The sequence below is a fragment of the Apodemus sylvaticus genome, chromosome X (genome assembly GCF_947179515.1).
Source record: "Apodemus sylvaticus chromosome X, mApoSyl1.1, whole genome shotgun sequence".
In the NCBI taxonomy this organism is placed as follows: Eukaryota; Metazoa; Chordata; class Mammalia; order Rodentia; family Muridae; genus Apodemus; species Apodemus sylvaticus.
The window spans coordinates 21,559,290-21,581,868 of NC_067495.1; the positions used below are offsets into that span (position 1 = coordinate 21,559,290).

The 22,579-nt window shown below is 37.9% G+C and overlaps 1 protein-coding gene across 1 annotated transcript in view; it reads left to right on the top strand.

The window, feature by feature from the left end:
* Wwc3 (WWC family member 3) overlaps nt 1–22,579 on the top strand; it is a 108,744-nt gene that overhangs the window by 52,985 nt on the left and 33,180 nt on the right. Inside the window, exons 4-8 of the mRNA XM_052171024.1 lie at nt 159–235; nt 2,748–2,827; nt 13,852–13,981; nt 14,872–15,021; nt 17,438–17,511. Of these exons, the coding sequence (XP_052026984.1) occupies nt 159–235; nt 2,748–2,827; nt 13,852–13,981; nt 14,872–15,021; nt 17,438–17,511 (511 nt within the window). The remainder of the gene's footprint in view (nt 1–158; nt 236–2,747; nt 2,828–13,851; nt 13,982–14,871; nt 15,022–17,437; nt 17,512–22,579) is intronic.

Genomic DNA, 22,579 nt, shown 5'->3' on the forward strand with positions numbered 1-22,579 from the left:
AAATTATTGAGGCTGTTAAATGTTAATTATTTAGGAGTCAGTGCTTACGTGTAAAGCCCAGACTGAGAATCGTTATTAACATGATGAATCAGAAGTTCCTTTTGTCTATTTGTTTTAAATACTCTAATATAAAGTAAAATATTTTCATTTTTTCTTAGCCTTCTCTGGATATTCAACTAATACAAAGTATGATCCACACCAGATTAAAGCAGAAATAGCAAGTCGTCGGGATAGGGTAAGTAAAAGAAGGGTTTCTACAACTAGAAGCACTGTATGTATTTTTTAAAAAGATTTATTTATTTTATGTATATGAGTACACTGTAGCTGTCCAGATGGCTGTGAGCTATCATGTGGTTGCTGGGAATTGAAATCAGGACCTCTGCTTGCTCTGGCCCCACTCGCTCTGGCCCAAAGATTTATTTATTATTATATGTAAGTACACTGTAGCTGTCTTCAGACACTCCAGAAGAGGGCATAGGATCCCATCATGGATGGTTGTGAGTCACCATGTGGTTGCTGAGATTTGAACTCAGGGCCTTTGGAAGAACAGTGAGTGCTCTTAACCACTGAGCCATCTCACCAGCCCCACTGTATGCATTTTTACATAACAATACATAACATGATTCATTGTGTGATCATCAGTATGGCTAACACTAAGACATTGGTAACATTTTTATTTCCTGAATTATTGTTGCATTTTGCTTTTTCACTTGTTTTGCCTTGGCAGAAAAAAAGTTGTGTTTTAAAAGCTATTTCTCATCAGACAAAAGGAGCCAGGATCCATTGCATATTTCATAAGGTAGACTATTCAGTCTTTTGGGAAGATGGCATGATGTCATGGCCTATTATCACAGGGCTGAATCTCTGTGCCATTAGGATATCACTTTTGACCCTTTATAGTTGTTCTTCTTGGGCTGCTAGTCCCAATGGGTCAGCCCCTATAGAGCACTCGAGACTGAAGGAAAGACCACTCAGAGACTGCCCCTCCTAGGGATCCATCCCATATACAGTTACAAAACCCAGAAACTATTGTGGATGCCCACAAGTGCTTGCTGACCGGAGCCTGATATAGCTGTCACCTGGGAGCTCTGCCAGTGTATGACAAATACAGAGGGGGACACTCTCAGCCAGTCATTGAACTGAGCACAGGGTCCCCAATGGAGGAGCTAGAGAAAGAACCCAAGGAGCTGAAGGTGTTTGCAGCACCATAGGAGGAACAACAGTATGAACCAGCCAGTACCCCCAGAGCTCCCAGGGACAAAACCACCAACCAGAGAGTGCACATGGAGTTACCCATGGCTCCAGATGCATATACAACAGAGGATGACCTTGTTGGACATCAAAGGGAGGAGAGGTCCTTGGTCCTGAGAAGGCTAGATGCCCCAGTATTGGGGAATGCCAGGACAGGGAAGCTGGAGTGGGTGGATTGGTGAGCAGGGAGAGAGGGGATGAGTTAGGGGATTTTTTTGGGAGAGGGGAACAGGAAAGGCAACAACATTTGAAATATAAAGAATGTATCTAATAAAAAAGGAAAAAAAAGAGAATGTGGAGTATACAGAGGGACATATATTACTTAGCCTAATACAGAATAAAATATCATTTGGATGAAAAAAAAGAAGCACTTTATCAACAGGATGCTGATCCTTCCTTGATGAGACCTAATTTTTTAATTTCTCAATTTTTTAATTGAGACCTTGTCTCATTTTTTAGACTCTTGTCCACCTGGTTGCCTGAGAGAGGACCCATATAATGTTTTGTGATGAAGCTTAGGAAATGTCTTAATAATGAGGCCTTCTTTTTTGGTGTGCAATTCCATAAAGTAGGCCTACTAAAGTAGGCTTTAGTTCTGAAGATTGGTCACAGCAAAGAAAACCACCTGGGCATCTTTGTGAACTTGCAAGTTTTGTAGGCCTATTTCATGGTGGTTTGATGGAGAAGTAGAGTAGGTTTAGAATCTGTGTAATGAACCTTATCAGGGGATTGAGATTCAGGTAGTCAGAAGCTACAAGTATCCTTGGTACTATCTATGAGGGGTAAGTACAAGGGAAAATGACAAAATGTTATTTGCTGTGTGATTTGTACATTGTTACTCTCAAAAAATAAATACTTACCATTCCCTACTTGCATATGACCTGCCAGATCAGGGAGTTAAAAATTATCCTTTGGAGAATTTCATTCCTGTATGTAATGATATGTGATCATATCCATCGCTGATTTCCTTCTTCCAGCACTCTCCCTGTGCCCCTAAACAGATCCCTTTCCCAACTTCATGTTCTTTTCCTTTTCCCTTTTTTGGGAGCCTGTGTCCAATTAGTGTTGCCTGTATGTATGTGGGTATGAGGATATTTACGGGAGTATGGGAAGTCTACCAGTGGCCATGTCCGAAGATTATTTTCTCTTCCATATAAGCTGCTACTGATAAGAACTCCTCAATAAGGGAGCATCTTCCCTATCTATGCTGGAGTTTTGGTTGATTTGTTTTTGTGCAGGTCTTGAGAGACAACCACAGTTGCTGTGAGTTCATGAGTGCAATAACATGTGATATCTGGAAGACAGTATTTCTACAACACTCCTTAGGATTGGGGATTTTTAAGTTTATGCAAGACAGTTTTCTAGAATCATGGAGAGTGAATGATCCTTGCAGTTGAATGCTAAGGAAGAACTTGGATGGCTATTGTATAAATAATTTATCATGGCTTATCATTTTGGAAAAAATAATTTATCATTTTGGAAAAAAATGTTTTTAGCTTTCCAGATTAAAACGGGAGCTGGCCCAAATGAAGCAAGAACTCCAATACAAAGAAAAGGGTGTGGAGACGCTACAAGAGTAAGTTACTTGCATGTGTACATGGGAGCATTTTCATGTGTTTTTTTTTTTTTTTTCATCTGGCACATTTGGTGTTTGGACATGTCATGTTCAAAAACTTTCAGACTTTCACTTTTATGCTTTTATTTATGCTCATTATTTTCTGATCTCAAATATCAGAATCTTTTTCTTGAAGATACCTTGTTCCTTTAAATGGAAATACGTGGGATATAAAACCATTTTTTGCATTTATACATTATTATAGCTGTACTGCTTAAGACACACATGACAGTTTACCTTAAAATTCAGGATTTTATTAGTTTCTTTTAAATATTATAATTCTAAAAGTAATTGAAATAAAATTACAATCTAGTTCATCAGTGTTAGTAGTCACACCTGAAGTTCTCAATAGTCACATTTGGGTAGGGCATATTTTTCTTTGTCATGACAATAGTGATATTTTGGGCTAGATGACATTGGTGTAGACTATCCTGAACACCAAGGAATTTGTGCAGCATTCCTGACTTCTACATACCAGCTATCAGTAGCATTGTGACCGACTTGAAATGTGTCCAAACCAGTGGTTCCCAACCTTTGTAATGCTGTGACACCTTAATACTGTTCCTCAGGTTGTGGTGACTCTCAGTCATAAAATTATTTCATTGCTACCTCACAACTGTAATTTTTGTTACTGTTATGAATTGTAATGTGGATATATTTGGAGACTGAGGTTTGCCAAAGACATTGTAACCAACACATAGAGAACCACTGATCCAGATGTTGGCAAATTCTGGCAATTGAGAAACGTGAGGCTAGCAGCTAGACATTGGGCAGCATAGGTTATAGATTTGCATCATTATAAAAAGTACTGTCAGATGGTTTCACCTACATCTTCCTCCTTTTCACACCCTTGAAGTTAGAACTGTTTTACTACAAACAGGTTGAGGAGGATATTTTATAATTAATAAGCTGTATTAAATCAGCACATTAAGTGAACAAGAGTCAGTATTTTACTGATGATAACAGTGTTGGTGATCAGCTGGGGCTTAACAAACATTCTTTAATTTCATAATTCTGTATGACGTTTGGAAGTCTGAGTGCATTCCTAGAAATGACCCAGTTCTGACTTATAGTCACCTTTACACTGTATCCTTACAGGGCTGAGAGAGAGGCTGTTTAAGTTTTGATATCTCTCCCTTTCTTTTGAGGACATTTGTGGTTACACTCATGCCTTTGTCTAACCCCTGGTCCTTTCCAAGTATCTTTTTAAAAAAAATATAGTTATTTATTTATTTTATATGAGCACACTGTATCTGTCTTCATATACTCCAGAAGAGGGCATCGGATCCCATTACAGATGGTTGTGAGCCACCATGTGGTTGCTGGGAATTGAACTCAGGACCTCTGGAAGAGCAGTCAGTGCTCTTAACCACTGAGCCATCTCTCCAGCACCTTTCCAAGTATCTTTACATTAGAAAATAGGACTTCAACAGAAGAATCAGGGGGAGATACAAATATGCAGTTGATTAGCAGTGCTGGTGAAGTTCAATTGCCCAGAGTGCAAAATTACCTGGTACCTAGTTAACCTTCAACAAGGGTATGGGTCTATCTGCATGGTTACTGTGGTTGGTAAAGATGACCAGCATAGAATGTTTTGTATCCTGAATCTACTCTCTGTAACACAATAACAAATATGAGGGCACTGTTGGTCTTTGTGAGGGCGTAATAGATTACTATATTTGACAAGTGTAGTTACCTCAGCCTTGTGTAAGGGGTGTATGATCTGAACACATCAGACTCTAGTTTTAAACATTAAATTGAGATTGACTAATTTTTCTTTTTCACATGTATTTGTGGTATATTTGTATATGCATATTTGAGTATGTGTGGGCTGTATGTCATGTATGTGGAGGCCTGATGCTGACATTTGGGAGTGTTCATCAGTTTCCTCCTTATTCATTAAGGTAGGGTTTCTCAGTGTAACCCAGAACTCCTCTCTCTACCTTCTGAGTGCTAGACTCATAGGCAGGCTGTCACACCCACTTGATAATTACATGGGTTCTGTAGATCCAAATGCGGGTCTTCATGTTTGCTGCTTATCCTGCTGTACTTTAACTTGTGAGCCACTTATCCGTCCCAAGACTGACTTTTGTAGTCAGCCAGGATTGGCTTGGTTCAGGGTTGTTTATTTGTCCCTTTTATTATTAAAGTCATCTGGGTGCCAGGGAAGACACAAAACAAAGGATTTGTTAGGTTTTGCCTGGGGAAGCCCACTTTCTTTGGCTCTAATTCCCAGGAATGTTAAAAGATGGCCATTTCTCAGAAACACAGGCATGCCCCCTGCAGGTGGGTTTTGATAGGCAGATCAGCATAATGCCATCTGAGCGCTTTTAAAGTCAACTCTCCCTCTTTGTTCTTCACTAGCATTGAGGAGTCTGTTTGTGTGGTCTGCCTGTTTCACTTCTGCAATCTGAGATTCTTTTAATTAGCACTTGTCAGTTAGCACAGCTGTTTTTGTTCTTCTTGTAAAAGTTTTGTCTTAAGCAAATCAAGTGCCTTCTCCAACACTGCTCTGTTGGAAGTTGCATTGTCACCTTATACTTCCTGGCTACTGGCTTTGTTGCTCATTTAGTCCTCTAAATGAGCAACAGTGCTCTCCAGTGTACTGATGCAGGCTCTTTATCTCCCTACCCCATCTGCCATCATCCAGTGAGCCTCTAGATCACCCAGCACTTTCTAGGATGCTTCCTTGTAAAAGGGATGAATAAAGAATAAAAGCAAACCAATAAATGGATCTGAGAGGTTATCAAAAGTTGCCTGGACTATGTAGTTGAATAGGAATTTGATTTCCTGCTTATGGTGCCCTTTGCTCCTAGTAGATTTACTCCATGATGCTGGATAATCTGACATTTTCATGGTGAGTTCTGTGTATGCAGGAAGCTGCAGTCCATTTCACTTTTTATTTGCAAATGTTCTGAGGAAATTGAGTGGGGTTCAGAAAGAATCTGAGGATGTACAGCAGCCCCAAGGCTCACAGGGGAGCCAAACTGTACCTTTCCCTGAAGGCTGTGGCTTTTGGTGGGAATTGCTTTGCTTGGTGCACAGTGCTTCTTATGGCCCATTGTGGATAGCCAGTTTGAATATAAAGTTTTTAATGTCCAGTTAAGACTGAATAATATGGAACCTGAAATATGCTTAGAACTAGGAAATGGACTTTCCTTTGGCCTTGCTTGGGAGTGATGCATCTAGTGTAGTTGTAAGTGGCTTAAGGATAGGAGATGGCCTCTATTTCTCTTGCTATAAATGAGCACGGGGAGAGAGAGGCTTAATTTCATGTCCGCATCTGACATGGAATATGAATTGGGATCCTAGAAGAGAGAGCTATGATACTGTTTTTAGTTAGTTTCTGCTTGTCTGCAAGACTCTATGATTGGGAGTAGTCATTGCAAACTTACCTCCTGCCATAGGCAGGCTCCTCATGTCTGCTAGAGCTCATGAAGATACCCACCCTACACTGGGGTGTCTAGAAGTAACAGAGGAAATTCGGGACCTAGCCTTGGTCCTGAGGGGCTTACTTCATTTCTGAGCCTTACCAGCAGCCCAGGCTTCGAATGCCTTCCAGGAAGAAGCTCCACAGAGAGAACTCTTCTTAATAGAGCATGTCACTGCTGTATTGAAATCGACCTTGTTTGTTTGTGTTTACTGTATTATGTGATATAGCCTGTCTGGGGAAAAAAGAGAAAACACAGACACTTAGAGTATGCTAAATATGCTTTGGAAGTGAAATACAAGCTGGTGCCTTGCCTTGAATTCCACAGGCTATGAGAATTTTACAGCCTAATTAATTTTCTGCCATTGAGGATTGGTCATTTATATTTGTATCAAATCATACGCATTAGTATTTTTCATTGAAAAGTTTTGAGAAGAAAAATCATCCTGCTGTCACCTTGAAATCCTGACTCTAAGACCATATAGCACATGGGCTATTATACATAAATGTGAAGCTTATTTTCTTGTTTTTTGTTTGTTTGTTTCAATTATCAACACAGTCTAAGGCATTAGTCTTTAAGTTTTTCTCTAGAAATTGCCTGCTCTTCTTGCTTCCCTGAAACTGTAGAGCGCCTCAATGGGAGTTTGGCCTCTTATAACATTTTAAACTTGACTTGTTTATCTTGGTGAATTTCCTGGCTCTGAGGAAATCCATCATTATGCTTGGATCCAAGGGAAGAAAAAAGAACCTTTTGTATTAAAAAGAAATCTATATATGCTGTAAATATTTGTGGAGGGGAGCTGGCCTCTTGGATATAGTCTCTGGATTAATGATAAAATTATACACACACACACACACACATACACACACACACACACACACACACACATGAAAGAGATGCAAGATTTCAGTGATAGAAGACAAATAAAACTAGAGAGAAATTCTACAGCCTTCTCCCTATTTTAACCCCACAGTGACTAGTCTTGGCAAATATGTAGCCCTGTCTCATTCCCTAAGTTCTTATTGCAGCAAATCCCCAAATCACATTTAATTGATAAGACTTTTTCCTAAAGCTGTAGGCTTTTTTGGAATGTAATTTGAGTGCTACTATCTCACTTACTAGTCACCCAATCAGCGGTATGCTTTCCTTTTTCCTCATTCTGTTTGCCTCCAGATTCCAATAAGGCCCTCAGTGCATTTTTTTTTGATGTATGTGTTAAATCTCTTCACATGTGCTTCTCCTCCTCTTATTTTCTGAAAACTGATTTTTCTCAGGAAAAGAATTTATGTGTACTGCACAGTTTCCCTGGTAGCTTGCTATAGCCATACATAGTATTTTCCATAAGCTTTCTGCCTCTTTTTGTGCATGTATAGTTTTCAAGATAAGTACCTGGTTGATTGTTTGGTCATAAGATGAATACATTTGTTATATATTGGACAATGTCAGTTTCTCTACAGCAGCTGCTTCATTTTGTCTCCCTGCCATTTGACATAAAAGTGTCTATTTTCCATGGCTTTGCTAACAGAATGTGTTGACAAGCTATGGTGTGGCATTTTTGTATATCTCATTGATGAACAAGAGACAGCATATAAGGGAATTATTTACTGCATTTCTTGCAGGACCCTTTGCAAAAGTCTTCCGAAAATAGAAATATCATTTATCCTGAAAAAAGTCTTATGTGACCTTTTCAGTGAAAGATCACTGGACTCTCAAGTCTACAAGTTTTTGAAACCTTACTTGAAAATTACCTTAATGTAATTCTTTTGAGCCTTGTGTTTTAAGAGGTCCTGTTACTTATGCCTGCTATTCACATTACTAGTGTCCAGAGGCAAATGGAAGGAGATAGAAACTGAAGAATGATTCTGGAATGAACAAAACAAAACAATGGGCTGGATATGCTCACCAGTATGGGCAAAGTCCCCTTGGTAGTGCCCTGTTAGGAGATCTGAAGTGAACCTTGTGCTAGTATCTGAGATGTCCTGGACAAGAAGCCCACTCACTTAGCACAGCACTTAGCACAGCTTTTCCATTAGTTTCTCCCATTGAAGCATTTGTCTGCCTAAAAAGTGTAATGTCCCTAACACTGGTATGATGGCTAGAATGCTGCCCTGACCCCCTTGTTACCACATCTGTTGTTTATGGTGTGATATTTCCACACCTGGCATGCCATCCTTCTCACAGACTCTACTCTGACCACTTGGAGTTGACCCACTATTTTGATTCATGATTCTTGAGTAACCACAGAGATTCTTTTTAAATATCTCCTCAGCTTATGACTCTCAGGTGGCCTTCTTTCTCCCCTAGAATATTAGCTAGACATGATGAGTTAGCTTCCTGGACTAACCTCATTTCTCTTTAGATTCTTTCTCCTACATGCCAGCCCTCTTTCCTACCACGCTGGCTCTTTGCATGCCTGGGGGCACTTGCTTTTAGTACAATCTAAAGGTTTTCCTGAGCTTCTAGAATCTCAGGAAGATCTGTGCATTGACCTGGTTATCTTCTTATTAACTGCTCAATTATTTCCTTCCCCTCTACATTTTGGATTTTATTTCTTTTGAGCCCCGTGTTTTAAGAGGTCCTGTTACTTAGGCCTGCTATTCACATTACTAAAAGGAGTGTCCATTAAGTAGACCAACAGCCAGTTTCTACTAGGGTCATTCCTGCCACTCAGTGATCCTCCCAGGCTTACGATTGATGTAAGAACTTCCCAGTTAAGGTAAGACGGATAGAGTTACACCCATTTTTTTCCATAAATAAGAGTGACTGCACACTTCTGAATATTTGATATCAAACTGAGGCATTACTAGATAAGAGAGTTAGCACTTTCTGGGGATTTAGAAGTTCAGGAAAAAATGGAATTGTGCACAACTAGAGTAGGGTTTCACTAACAGTATCCTACTAACATGAACATAAAGTACAGCCTGTGTAACCCTCATCAGGCAGTACTAAGATAGCAGAAAATTGCACAGAAATGGGGTGGAAACAAAAAGAGCATTGTTCCCAGGGAAAGGACAGACCTAGCATTCCACAGAGGACCTGCTGTTGCTAGCTAGTATTTCCTGATGTGCTTTCAAGGCCTTTTCTAGAACTACCAATGTAAAATATAGTAGTTGTAACAAAAATATTTATTCTTTTGTGTTTCGATCTTCATTATTAACATGGAGTAGCTCTAGAGAACTGACAGCTCTTTTCTTGAAGTTGAGGGTTTAAGGTGTTAGTCTTTATTATTCTGCTGCTAGTGAATTCTACTGGCATTTCAATTGATCACCAAAAATGGAAACCTTAAGGCAATATGATATAAAGTTGATGATAAACATCTCTTAAATGTCTCTGACTGGGGCTAGAGAGATGGCTCAGTGGTTAGGAGCACTGTCTGCTCTTCCAGAGGTCCTGAGTTCAATTCCCGGCAACCACATGGTGGCTCATAACCATCTGTAATGAGATCTGACACCCTCTTCTGGTGTTTGAAGACAGCTATAGTGTACTTATATACATACAATAAATAGATAAATCTTAAAAAAAAAAAAAAAAAAAAAGAATCTCACTTTAGCCGGGCAGTGGTGGCGCACACCTTTAATCCCAGCACTTGGGAGGCAGAGGCAGGCAGATTTCTGAGTTTGAGGCCAGCCTGGTCTACAGAGTGAGTTCCAGGACAGCCAGGGCTTTACAGAGAAACCCTGTTTTGAAAAAACAAAAACAAAAAAATATCTCTGACTGGTAGCTCTTCTTCCTTTTTCTTTCAACTTCTTGAAAAAAACTTTAAAGAGGATTTGGGGACCACATTTGGGTTTCACACAGGCCTTGGCTGTGAGTATATTGTTAATCTAGTGATTAAAAGGATGAGTACTGGTTGGAAGAGCCTTATTTGGCCTTTTCATTGTATTTCTTACAGGCTTTGTAGACTTCATCAAGTTATTCAACTATCCTAAAGCTATGTACAAAACATAGAATATGGAAAACAAAAGATTATTGAGTCTTTGTTTTTTCTATACTGCATAAGAGCTTTTGTATTTCTTAGTGCTACATTTTATTCTTCCTGAGAAGTGAGCATGTTTCTCTTAGTAGAAATGTAGCTCATAAACACTGATTTGCACTCCTAGTAATAAAACTAGAAAAAATAAGAGTTTTTGGCAGATATCTATGAATTTCTTTATGAAGTAGACCATACTAATGTTTTGTAAAAGACAAAATAATTGGATGATCACCTGAATTTGACCACAATTTCTATAAACATTTATTTTTGGAGGCCAGGGCTCACTCTATATCTCAGGATGACCCAAAATATACTATGTAGTCCATTCTTGAACTTAAGATCCTCCTGTCTTAGTTTTGTCAGTAGTGGGATTATAGATTAGAGTCACCATTCTTTGCCTGAATTTTTTTTTTTTATTTTAGCATGAAATGAGTTCTTTTTTTTTTAATATTTTTATTTTCTATATTCTTTGTTTACATTCCGCCTGAATTTTTTTTTGAAATTAGAGGGAAGACTTAGATAAGTAAATTAAGAAGGGAAGAAAAGGGATCCCATTCCCATTGATGTTTTTGTTAGATAATAACTGATTGTGAGTGCAAAATGGAAGCAATTTGAGTTTTGCCAAGTATTTTCTTCTTTTTTTTTAAAGATTTATTTATTGTATGTATGTAAGTATACTGTAGCTGTCTTCAGACACTCCAGAAGAGGACATCAGATCTTATTAAAGATGGTTGTGAGCCACCATGTGGTTGCTGGGATCTGAACTCAGGACCTTCGGAGAACAGTCAGTGCTCTTAACCGCTGAGCCATCTCTCCAGCCCAGTATTTTCTTACAAAAATCCATTTGGTCCCACCTTGGCCAGTCTGTGATAGTGTGATGCACTGGAGGAACATCACCTTACTCTGATTTTGTGTAGGTTTCAAAACTAGGGAGTATATGGGTGAATATTGAATCCTTGCCCTGACACATATTAACTTGTCATCTGGACACTTAGTTAATTGCTGCAAACTCCAACTTCTTCATTATAAAGTCCACAGGGATCATGCTTATCTTATAGATCTGTCCATGGCTTAAATGTATGCCCAGTGTAAAGCATGCAGCATGATTCTGTCATCTACTTGGTACTTGATGTATTGAATTACTTCTAGATACTATTTATATCATAGTACTTATGACATGATTGAATAACATAATTTATGTAACAGTGCATTTTGTAATAAAGTGCAACAATTTTGATAATGGTTTCTCAGAGGCTCTTAGTTTTTGAAATTATCATATAATTGCTTTCACTTTTTAATAATTATTTTTACTTTATAAATGTTTTACCTGCTTGTATGTATGTGTACCATGTGTGTGCTTAGTATCTAGGGAGTCCAGAAGAGACTGTTGGATCTCCTGGAACTAGAGTAAACTGCCATATAAGAGTAGTGGGAACTGAACCCAGGTTCTTTACAAGTTAAGTGCTCGTAACTGCTAACTGCTAAGCCTTCTCTTTAGATCCTTCTTTCACAATTCTTACAGCAAAATCTTTCCCCATTTTCTTCTAGGCAAACAACTTTATACAAAATAGGAAAACTATGGAGATTGTATGTGGCCCAGAGGCCTACTTGGGTTCTCTGCTCTGTTCTAGGGTATCCCTGAAACAGGGTCTAAATATCCCCCCCCTTCCTTCTGAGAGTTGGTTATTTCTTTCTATGTTGTTGAAGCAGGGTTGCTTATTTCTGAGGTGTTGCATATCAAGGTAATTTGACCCATATGCTTCCAGCCAGTTTTCCTATCTCCACCTTAGGCTACTACTATATTTGGCTTTTAATGTAGGTACTGTGAGCCAAACACAAGTTATCAGGCTTGAATAGTGACTGCAGTTACACTCTGAGACATCTTGCTAGCCCCTAATCTTATTCTTTTTCACAATCTCATGGTCATTTAGGTAGAGCTGTGGCCTATGGAATCAGACTGTGATAGGGTTTAGGAGTGTTGTTATGCAATATGTGTCATCCAAAGGTGCATTTGTATCTATCTTTTAATGGAAAGGACTTAGACTCTGTCTTCGTAAATGTTCATAATAGTTGATGGCTATCAGAGAAATGCTCTCTGGTTCTACCACCCTGTTCCATCCAGGACTCAGTTTCTTACTTCTGTATTTGCTTGTCTGTTCTAAGGATGCTAGTAGGTGAGGTCAACTCTGGTTCTTAGCTTTGCTTTGTGTTGTGTCATATATGTCTTGGAATTATTAATAATAATGAAATAGTAAAGTTGGCAACCTAATACCTTTTCTCCAATGAGCAAGTAGTTTTATTATCTTGATAATAATCATTACAAACATTACATTCTAGGCCTTCTGCCAGGTGAGTCCTTTCCTTACATATTCTCCTTAAATCTTGTGCCTGGCCTGTGGGAGTAGTTAGTATTCTTATTTGAGATACAAGGAAGTAGATCAAAAGACATGATTGATTTGCCTAGGGTCCCACAGCTAATGAGTGGCGGAGCTGGAATTCTACTCCTACTCACAGCATGCCAGATTTGTGTAGTAGAAAACCAGGCAATTTAGGTTCACAACCGATGATCCAGATCTTTAGGATAACTTGTGGGAAAACTTTTAGGCCCAGAACCTGTGTAATGGTGGACTTGGAAGCTGAAGAGTAAGGAAGCTGGTTTCCAGGAAAGGAATTCATTCTACATCCAGACTAGTTTCTCCATCTTTTTAGCCTCAAGGGCTTCCCATGCTTGAGACATAGCCATGGGAGACGTGACAGAGGACATGCTCTCAAAACAGCCTGCTCTTGAAAGGTGGGGCCAAGTCTGGTCTTGCTTTGTGTCCTGTATCTACTACTCCGAGCCAGGCCTTTCTGTGCATAGGTTGACTCAGTGGTGAATGAACAGATAGTACAAGAAGTGAGAGAGGGGTGAGAAGGAGGAAGCAGGAAGGAAGGAAGTATTGCTGGATGGCTATTTCGACTGAAGAAAAGTAACAAGGAGATAGAAAGGAGTGATAAGTGATAGCTAGAATGAAATGCATGGAGAAGGCATAAATTTCCAAGTGTTGAGGACTGAAGATATAATGTAGTAGTAGTACCTAGCCTGTTCAAGGTCCCGAATCTATCCCCAGCACCACAAGAGAAATTCCAATCTTTGTTTTCAAGTATTTTATTGAAATATACCATTTCTTGCTGTTTTCCGTATCCTCTCCTGGCATACAAATCTCACCCATAAGTTTGTTTGATAAACATATTTGACCACTGATGTGAGAATGCTGAGAATAAATGAATAAAATTTGGTTGTCCTCTCAGCTGAGACTATCCAATCTCATGTATTACTCAAGCCTGCTTAGTGGAGGCTTAGAAGCCTCCTTTCCTGCACAGCATCCTCCTGAAGCAAAGGCAGACATTCATTAACCAGGTCTCAGGTCTTTGTATTTGCTAAAATGAAGGAAGGTTTCATGGAGTCTTTGCTGTTCTATACCTAAACTCTGCTTTTAACTGTTTCTTACCTTTCTGTGATACCTTTGGGTAGTTGTTGTTTTTTTTAAGGATATTGTGATTTTATGTGGAATAACTCTAATTTTTAATTTTTAAACAAGGATTGACCGGAAGATGTCAAGTACTCATACCAACTACAAACTGGATGAAGCCCAGGCTATAATGAATGAACTCCGTACTATTAAGAAAGCCATTTGTACAGGAGAGAAGGAGCGACGGGATCTGATGCAGGTAAAGCTAAGGCCGCCTCCTGAAAACTCTGCCTGCCTATCTATCTCTAATTTTTATTACAGGTTATATATTTGCTATATAAATATTTCATGAGGAATATATATATGCATTTTGTGTACTTACAGCATATTTAAGTAAACATTAAATTTGCCTCATAAATATATGATGTAAGATATTATCTTATATAAACTCAAGATAACTGGCCCCTTCCAAAAATCCTTGTTTTAGTTCTAAGCCAACTACCTAAGCTCTGTTACACTTGTCCTTTCTGATTCTGATGTCTTCAACAATGCCAAAAGTGAATGGGTTCCACAGCCTAAAGAAAAAGAAAACAATCCTATTTCTCTCTACCTCCACACAAACAAAGTCCATGTGCCAGAACACACAATTTTCTGTAGTTTTTGGCATACTAACATTTATAGGAGATTACTTTTGACCATGTAGCACAATGGGTAGAAAATCAGGTTATAAAAGTCTGGTCTGGGAGATGGTTTTCATCTCTGGATTACCTATAAAAATGTAAGGGGGCATGCATATTTGCAACTTAGTAACCCAGTTACTAATTGGGCATTTGGAATAGAAATGCTTTTATATTTAAGAAACACAAACATTTAAAAAAACAATAAAATTGGCTTTATAACTATTACCTATTTTGTGATTGTGTTATCAGAAGGATTTACTTTCTCTTTTACTTAAATGACTAACAGATTTATTTAAAGTATGTGCACTGGTAAAGATGCTTTTGGGAAAAATCTAATGCTAATGGAGAATAAGGTAGGAGATCTCTCTAGTCACAGGCTGTAGACTTCCTTGAATCAGAAAGAAACAGCTACTTCTAAGGTAAAAAAACTGCCATCTCTACTCACAGAACTTGTCTTACTCTTTTCCAGAGTCTGGCCAAGCTTACTGACAGCTTCAAGAATAGCTGCTCCATTGTGGACACGCTGCCAGATTTCTCTCACAGCACAGGTGCACTTGGTAACTCTGGTGCCCCTCAGCAGTTTTGTGATGCTGGCTCTCAGACGGACGCTGTAGGGGAGGTATGCTTATCCAGGGCAGAGACATGAACATGCTCAGAGGGGAGTCACTGTCTTTGGTGGCGTTATCATACATTTAACTTTTAATTTCTGCTTTAGATATATTTTAGCTGATGTCAGTAAATTTGACTTAATTTAACTATAATGGTACAATGGTAGAGAATGCATATTGTCTTGTGAGGACTCTTAAAAATGGCAGCTGCCTTGAGAGCATTAAACCTAATTTTTTTTTTTAATATCTATGACATTTTAGAGCATGGCTTAGCAAATTATTTCTGTCAAAGATAAATGAGTGAATATTTCAGGCTTTGAAAACTAGGTGGTCACTTCCTTGATTGGTCAGCTGTCATTCATTACAATGCAAAAGTGTATTGGGTGATACTAAGAAAATGGGCTTTTTGGATGTCAATAAAACTTTATTTCGAAAACCAAGCAAACAAAAAACAGGCAGTAGACTGGACTTCGTTCCAGGATCAGATGGCTGATCTCTGTTTTGGACTGTGATTTCCAAAGCTTTAGGATTATACTTTGTTTCCTTATCCTGTTCTGCTAAAAGAATATTAAGAAATTGATTTTCTTTGATGTTTGGAACAATTTTAGCATGCTTTCCCTTGATAATCAGCAAAGCATTGAATTAGGCACAAAAACCAAATTGGGAAAATAATCATTTGAAACTGAGTAGTTAATAATCAAAGACTTACTGTTGTAATATCATTGAATGAAGTTAGAAATTAATTTCCTATCAAATCGAGACCAGTTTGGAGTTCTTTTCCTTTAGGGCCATTATGTAAACATAAAATATTAGTGGAAGGTGTGACACTGCTAACATTAAATAAAGGAAAGCTTAAGAGAGAAAAAAACAGTTTGTGGGGAAAAAATAACAGTTTTAGTTATTTGGTAGTTTGAATGTTTGAAAAATGGTACCTTTCTTGGGAAATATAAATTATGAAATGATTAGGTGTCCTGGAAATAACTTGTTTTCAATTTTTATTTTCATTATTGCTGAAATATACTTAGACATTTTTAAAAAGCATATTTTATTTAAATATCATTGTTACCACCTGCAATACACAGAAAAATCTGTGGGCTAAAGAACTTGCTGTTTTTGTCTAACGATTTCGGAATGGAGGAAGGAAGCAAGCACAAGACTTGTTGAGTTCTGGAAATGACTTTTTTCTTCTTATCCTAAAGTTGATTTAGAATTTATAGCTCTTAATTAGTTTGAGTAAAACAGATAAGATCAAAGCTCTCTAATGATTTCAGTAAGCCATTCTAAAAATGTCAGGTTAGGAGTAGTGGCTGGTTCTGCCATTCCAGCCATAAATCGTCATGGTTTATAAGCCCCTGCAGTATTCTGGGGTTGACCCTAGGTTGGCAGCTTTACAGCTGTTATCTTAGTTTAAATAGTTTTTTGTTTTGTGTGGATTTTGTTACCTTTAATATAATTGGCATGAAAACATTTAAGCCTTAACTACTAGTAGTATTCCAAGCATTTATTAGTGCAACTTGTAGGTGATACTCCCCAATCCAGACATGACCTTTTCCCTTTTTTTAATGCCTTGAGCCTTGGGAGGTATTGTCTAGCCCCTTCTTTAGGAAACTAGTCTGTCTAATGTAGACCTTGGGATTTATGAGTGGAACATCTAATTTTGTCATTGTGCATGGGATTGGTTCCTAAACCCCTTGAAATACCAGAATCCACTAATGATTATGCCCCATATATCAGATGTCATGCTATTTGCACAAATCCCCATATACTTCCTGCTGTTCATTGCAGATTGCCTCTAGATGATTTATAATACCTGATGTAATACAGGTAGTTATTATATTCTTATAGTTTATAGAATAATGACAGGAGAAAATGCTTCTTCATATACAATACAGATACAATCATTGTTGACTTAACTACATTTTTAAACCATGGTTGGCTGAATCTACAACATGGAACTCACAAATATGGAGGGTTTGCCATGTTTTGTATTAGCCAAAAAATTGGAGAACCTATAGTACAAATCAGGGATGAAGGTTTTGCCTTCTGTTCAGCTTACATAAATAGTCGGCTAGTTAATTGAAATGTAATTCATTTTTATTAATTGCAGTGAGTGATACAATAGATGAATATATTCATATATACACATTGACATATATAATTATATATATATGAGATAAATATCTCTTGTTTTGAAAACAAAACTAATACCAGTTTCAGGAGCCAGCTGTTGTTTTAGCCTTCAGTAGCCAGGGGTAGCAGCAGCACAGTATTACTTCTAGTATTCCTTCTAGACCTTTGAAAAATACATTGTAAATGATGCTCTGGTTTTTTTTTTTTTTTCCAAAAGTTTAAGTGAATTTTCTACTTTGAAAAACACATTTTTAATATTTGTTCTCTTTCCCTTTTTGTTCCTTGTGTTCTGGAAAGTTTCTCTTTGATGATAAAACAAGACTTGTAGACCGTGTCAGACTTAACTGGCAGTATGAAGAAGCCCGAAAAAGGTAAGACATACACGTTTACATGTTGGCCTTCTGCTTGCCTGCTTTCTTTCATAGAAACAGGCTGAACATGTCTCTAATGTCTGATTGCCCATAGTTTACCAGAAAGCAAATTCTGATAAAATAGAAATGTCCTTTATTCTTTGAATCTTCTTACTATACCTGGTAAAATTCCAAGTGCACTAAAAATGTGAAATTCTCAATACTGAGGATTAAAGTGGTGTGAAGTCTCTAATGACTTATTTAAGTTTTTCAGTCATACCAAATACTTGAGAATTCCTTCCCTGTCCTCCTATTCTCCCAACCTGTAAGTAGCATCCATCCACCAGGGCAGTGGAAGAAAACTGTCTTGTCTTTTCACATGCATTGGTGTGGATCCCTTAGGCTGATACAGTGAGGCATCCATCTTACCATGAAAAGCAGTTTGGTACTGATCAATCAGTAGGTGAAAACAGTATATGTTAAAGTTCATTTGTTGGACAAAATTGACATCATTTATGTTAACATATATTGTATTTTACTTGACTTACAGACTTGATATTTATTAGGGTTTATTCCTGGAGTTTGTCTTTTCTTTCTCCATCCTTCCCTCCAATCTTTACCACAGGACATTGGCCACATCCTTGCACAGCACACTTCTTTTGCTTCTGTGATTTAGTGTGTTGCCTTTCTCAAGTGTTCATGTTCTCAATTTTAATATTTGAATGGCTTGCATGGCCTCTGCTTAGAAACGTTTTTCTACTATGCCTTATGGAAAGAGTCTGAACACCAAATCATTTTAAAATTTGTTTCAGAAAACCATGAAACATAGATTTTCATTTTTATTTTACTTTTATGTGCAGTGCTGAGGATAGAACCCAGGCATCATACATGTTCAGTATGTGGCCTAGCACTGAGCTATATCCCAGCTGCCCTCTTACCTTTTATTTTCATTAGGTTCTCCCTTCATGGGCTAGTCTGGCCTTGAACTCATGCTAGCCCGGAGAGGTCTTGAACTTATGATCTTGTATCAGCCTCAGCTAGGGCCTATTACTACAAGACCCAGACTGACGAATAGATTTAAAAACACTCTTTTCAGTTATAGATTGCATATTGTCTTAATATCTTGGGCAGGGGGAGAACAGAGTGTCAGACAGAATGAAGGACTTCTGAGAAGCTTGGTATTTGGACCAGTGTTCATAGAGATCTATAAAATCCCCTATATGAAACTGTAACATTAATAGAAAAGCCAACCCTCTGTGGAGGCAGCCTAAATGAAAACCTACTTCTCTTTACCAGGATGCATCACAGCAGTTCCCCTAGGAGTTTTCAGGGTACACTGTGGTAGGCATTGAATCTCCCAAGTTCCATGGCCAGTGCTGGTCACCTCCCTGGTCATATGCTTCATTTTGCATGCATTCTTTCCTGCTAGCTTTGGATGCTTGTGGGGGCGATTGTTTCTTCTGAGCAGTCCTCTACTCTTTCGTTCCTGTTTTGAAGTAGGACTGCCGAGTGTGGGTGCTGGAATTTGCTGTGCTGTATTAAACACAGAAAATAGATTATTGCTACACTTACTACCATAATTGTTGTGTGTTGCTGTGACATTTACCAAACATAGCAAGTGACTTCTTTGTTCTAGAAATGGTGTTAGTACATACCAAGTTACGTTTTAAATGTTGAAGTAGTTTATTTGGGCAAGACGTTGCGGATTTAAGATTATTCGGTGGGCAGGCACTGCTTTTAATCATTACATTTGCTCCAAAGGATGATGTTATAGTTGTTATAACCCTGTTAAGCTACTTAGAAGAATCCAAGTCCAGCATTTGTGCATTAGCAGGAGAGTAGAGGCTTCTTACAAATGAAAGACAAATGGGACTCCACAGTATGATGAGGTTAGGTATCTCAAGATGGGGAGAGATGTTCTTAAATGATCTAAGGAGGCCTACTTACAACCCAGGTTCCTTATGAGATAGACTCCAGATGGTCAGAGTGAAAGAATGCATGATGATTAGAAATAGAGGCCAACTACAAACTGGAAGAAGCAACAAGATGTATTTGTTTCTAGAGGTTCTGGACAGAACATAGCTCTGTTGACCTGTAGAATTGTAGTTAAATAGTAATATTGTTGTAAGCAATCACAGTTGGGGATCAGTTTGTTTGTTTGTTTTCATACCAGGAAATCAAATATTTTAATTCAGTCCATTTGGATATTTCTTGTGAACACTGATAAAAAGTACATCTTTTTAACTTAGTCTTCTGATTAAAATGCTAATAATTTCCAGAAATTCTCTCATGAATACTGTCAGACATCATGTTTTATCAACTATCTGGGCATCCCTTAGCCTACTAGTCAAGTTCACGCATACAAGTTGACAATTATACCTATCCACTGCAGATATGTATATGTTTTATATCTTTCATATATGAGTGGTCAGAAGAAACAATTGCCCCCACAAGCATCCAAAGCTAGCAGGAAAGAATGCATGCAAAATGAAGCATATGACCAGGGAGGTGACCAGCACTGGCCATGGAACTTGGGAGATTCAATGCCTACCACAGTGTACCCTGAAAACTCCTAGGGGAGCTGCTGTGATGCATCCTAGTAAAGAGAAGTGGGTTTTCATTTAGGCTGCCTCCACAGAGGGTTGGCTTTTCTATTAATGTTACAGTTTCATAAAGCTGATTTTCTAGATGAATTTCTTTTGTCAGATCTAAAAGGAGGAGAAAGTGATCCTTTTATACATTTTGAGGAATTCCTTCCTTGACTGTCTAGAATTGAGGTTGTTTTAAAGAAATACAAGATTATCAAAAAATACAGATTTCTAGATGGTGAATGACTTTATGTATGCTAAGATTTACAAGGAGTGTCTAGGAGTAGAACTTGTAATTCCAAGTGATAATGTGAGAATTCTGGAGAATTATCTGGCCACACTACCACTGTCAGAGTAACCTGTTTTGTATTGCAATTCTGAGTTATGTGAAATATCTCACGAGGGCTGCTTTTACCTTTCCCTCCCTCCTGTAATGATTCCTTGCATCCCCAAGGCAGACCTTATTAGAGGGATATTTTCATATTACTGGTTTAAAATTTCTGGAATTTTTTTGAAATTGGAAGAACAAGTCTTCTTGAAGCAATGTGAATGACGCAGATGGCTCCGTACTTTTAACCTAAGAGCACTTGTTCCAGAACCATGCACAATTTGTAGCCGTTACCATGGAAACATTTGGCTTAGATAGGAACAAAACATGTGGTGAGTCCAGTTCCTGTGTCTTCAGTCTTGCTGTCAGGGTTGGTCCTGGTGTTCATCGGTTGTCAGGATTCACTGATTCCAGTTGAGTGTGATTAGTCATTTGGATTTGCCTCTTCTTTTCTCAAGTGACTTTGCACATGAGCTTTGACAGGTAAAGAAAAGCATATTTGCTATTGTAGCTCCATCTTTTTCATTTGTGTAAAGTTAAGGAGTTAAACACTTGCTGATTTTTATTTTAGAAAGGATATCTCTAAAAAGCTCTTATTCTCAAGGGGAGAAAATGTTAGAGCAGCTGAGGGACAGTAGTATATTGACAGATATTTCTTGTACCGTGTATTCTAGATGGAGAATTTTCCAGGTAGATGTTAGTGAAATACATACTAACCTGTCAATATTCATTCATTCTGCTGAAGAGATATTGTCATGTTTGCAACTTAGATCTCAGATGAGATTTTCTTTGACCTTTCTTTCATAAAAGTAAACATTCACAAGAAGAAAACTAAGTGAAATATATGAGATGCCAGGGCCTGGAATTGAAATATGAAGTCACAAGTTTCTAAGTTGCCATCATGACAGTAGGATATGCCATGACTTACTTGTTACCATCAAAATGGACAACAGATTTCCTGAAATAGTTTGCTATTCCAAAAAGCCACAGGATTTTAGGAATGTGGAAAATTATACAGCAGATTGAAGATTTTAGGTATAATTTGGGGTTACTCTTGATGCTCTTCCAATGTTTTTAACATTAAAAGTACATTGTTCTTAGAAATTTCAAACAATTGATTTTCCTATCAACTGGGAAGATCTGAATAGTTTCTTTAGCCTACACACAGGTTTCCACTCATGGTTTAATATGCCTTGGTTATGACAGAAAAAAAATACTTGATCAGATATGAGAAGTGAGCCATAGTTCTTATTTTATTTCTGCATTAGGCCTTCTTAGGAAACAGAATTTAGAAATCACATAATAAATGTGAAACCTAAAGTGAAATTTTGCTTTCATTTCTTCACTCTCAGGACATGGAGAAACACATTTTATACCTCTTAAAGGCATTAGTGTAAGATTATATGTATGTTTTTAATAGCTGAGTAGTATTCCATTGTGTAAATATACCACATTTTCTGTATCCATTCCTCCATTGAGGGACATCTGGGTTCTTTCCAGCTTCTGGCTATTATAAATAGGGCTGCTATGAACATAGTGGAGCATGTGTCCTTGTGAAATTTTTAGGCAAATGGTTAGATCTGGAAAATATCATCCTAAGTGAGGTAACCCAATCACAAAAGAGCACACATTCAGTCACTGATAAGTGGATATTAGCTCAGAAGCTCTGAGTACCCAAGACACAATTCACATATCAAATGACTCCCAATAAGAAGGAAGGAGAGGGCCCTGGTCCCGGAAAGGCTTGATTCAGCCATTGTAGGGGATTACCAGGACAGAGAATTAGGAGGGGGTATATCAGAAAATGGGTAGAGAGAAGAGGGCTTATGGGATTTTTGGGGAGGGGGGAACTGGGAAAGGGAAAATCATTTGTAAACAAAGAATATAGAAAATAAAAAAATAAAAAAGATTATATGTATGTCACTCAAAAAGAAGAATCAATAAACTATATAGTAGGTTTGTACAAAAAAAGAAAAAAAGATTCCTTCTAGATTTTAACATATTGTAATTGGCTCTTAGGACTGTTAAAAAATGAATTTGGAAAAGGTGTTTGTATGTGGGGTGGGAGTTCTATAAATATTCATCATAGTCTTGCTTTTCAAGCACTTAATTTCATTGAAACGACACTTGAAAGAAAAGCCTTTCTGGACATTGTTGTTTTTTTTTTTCTACA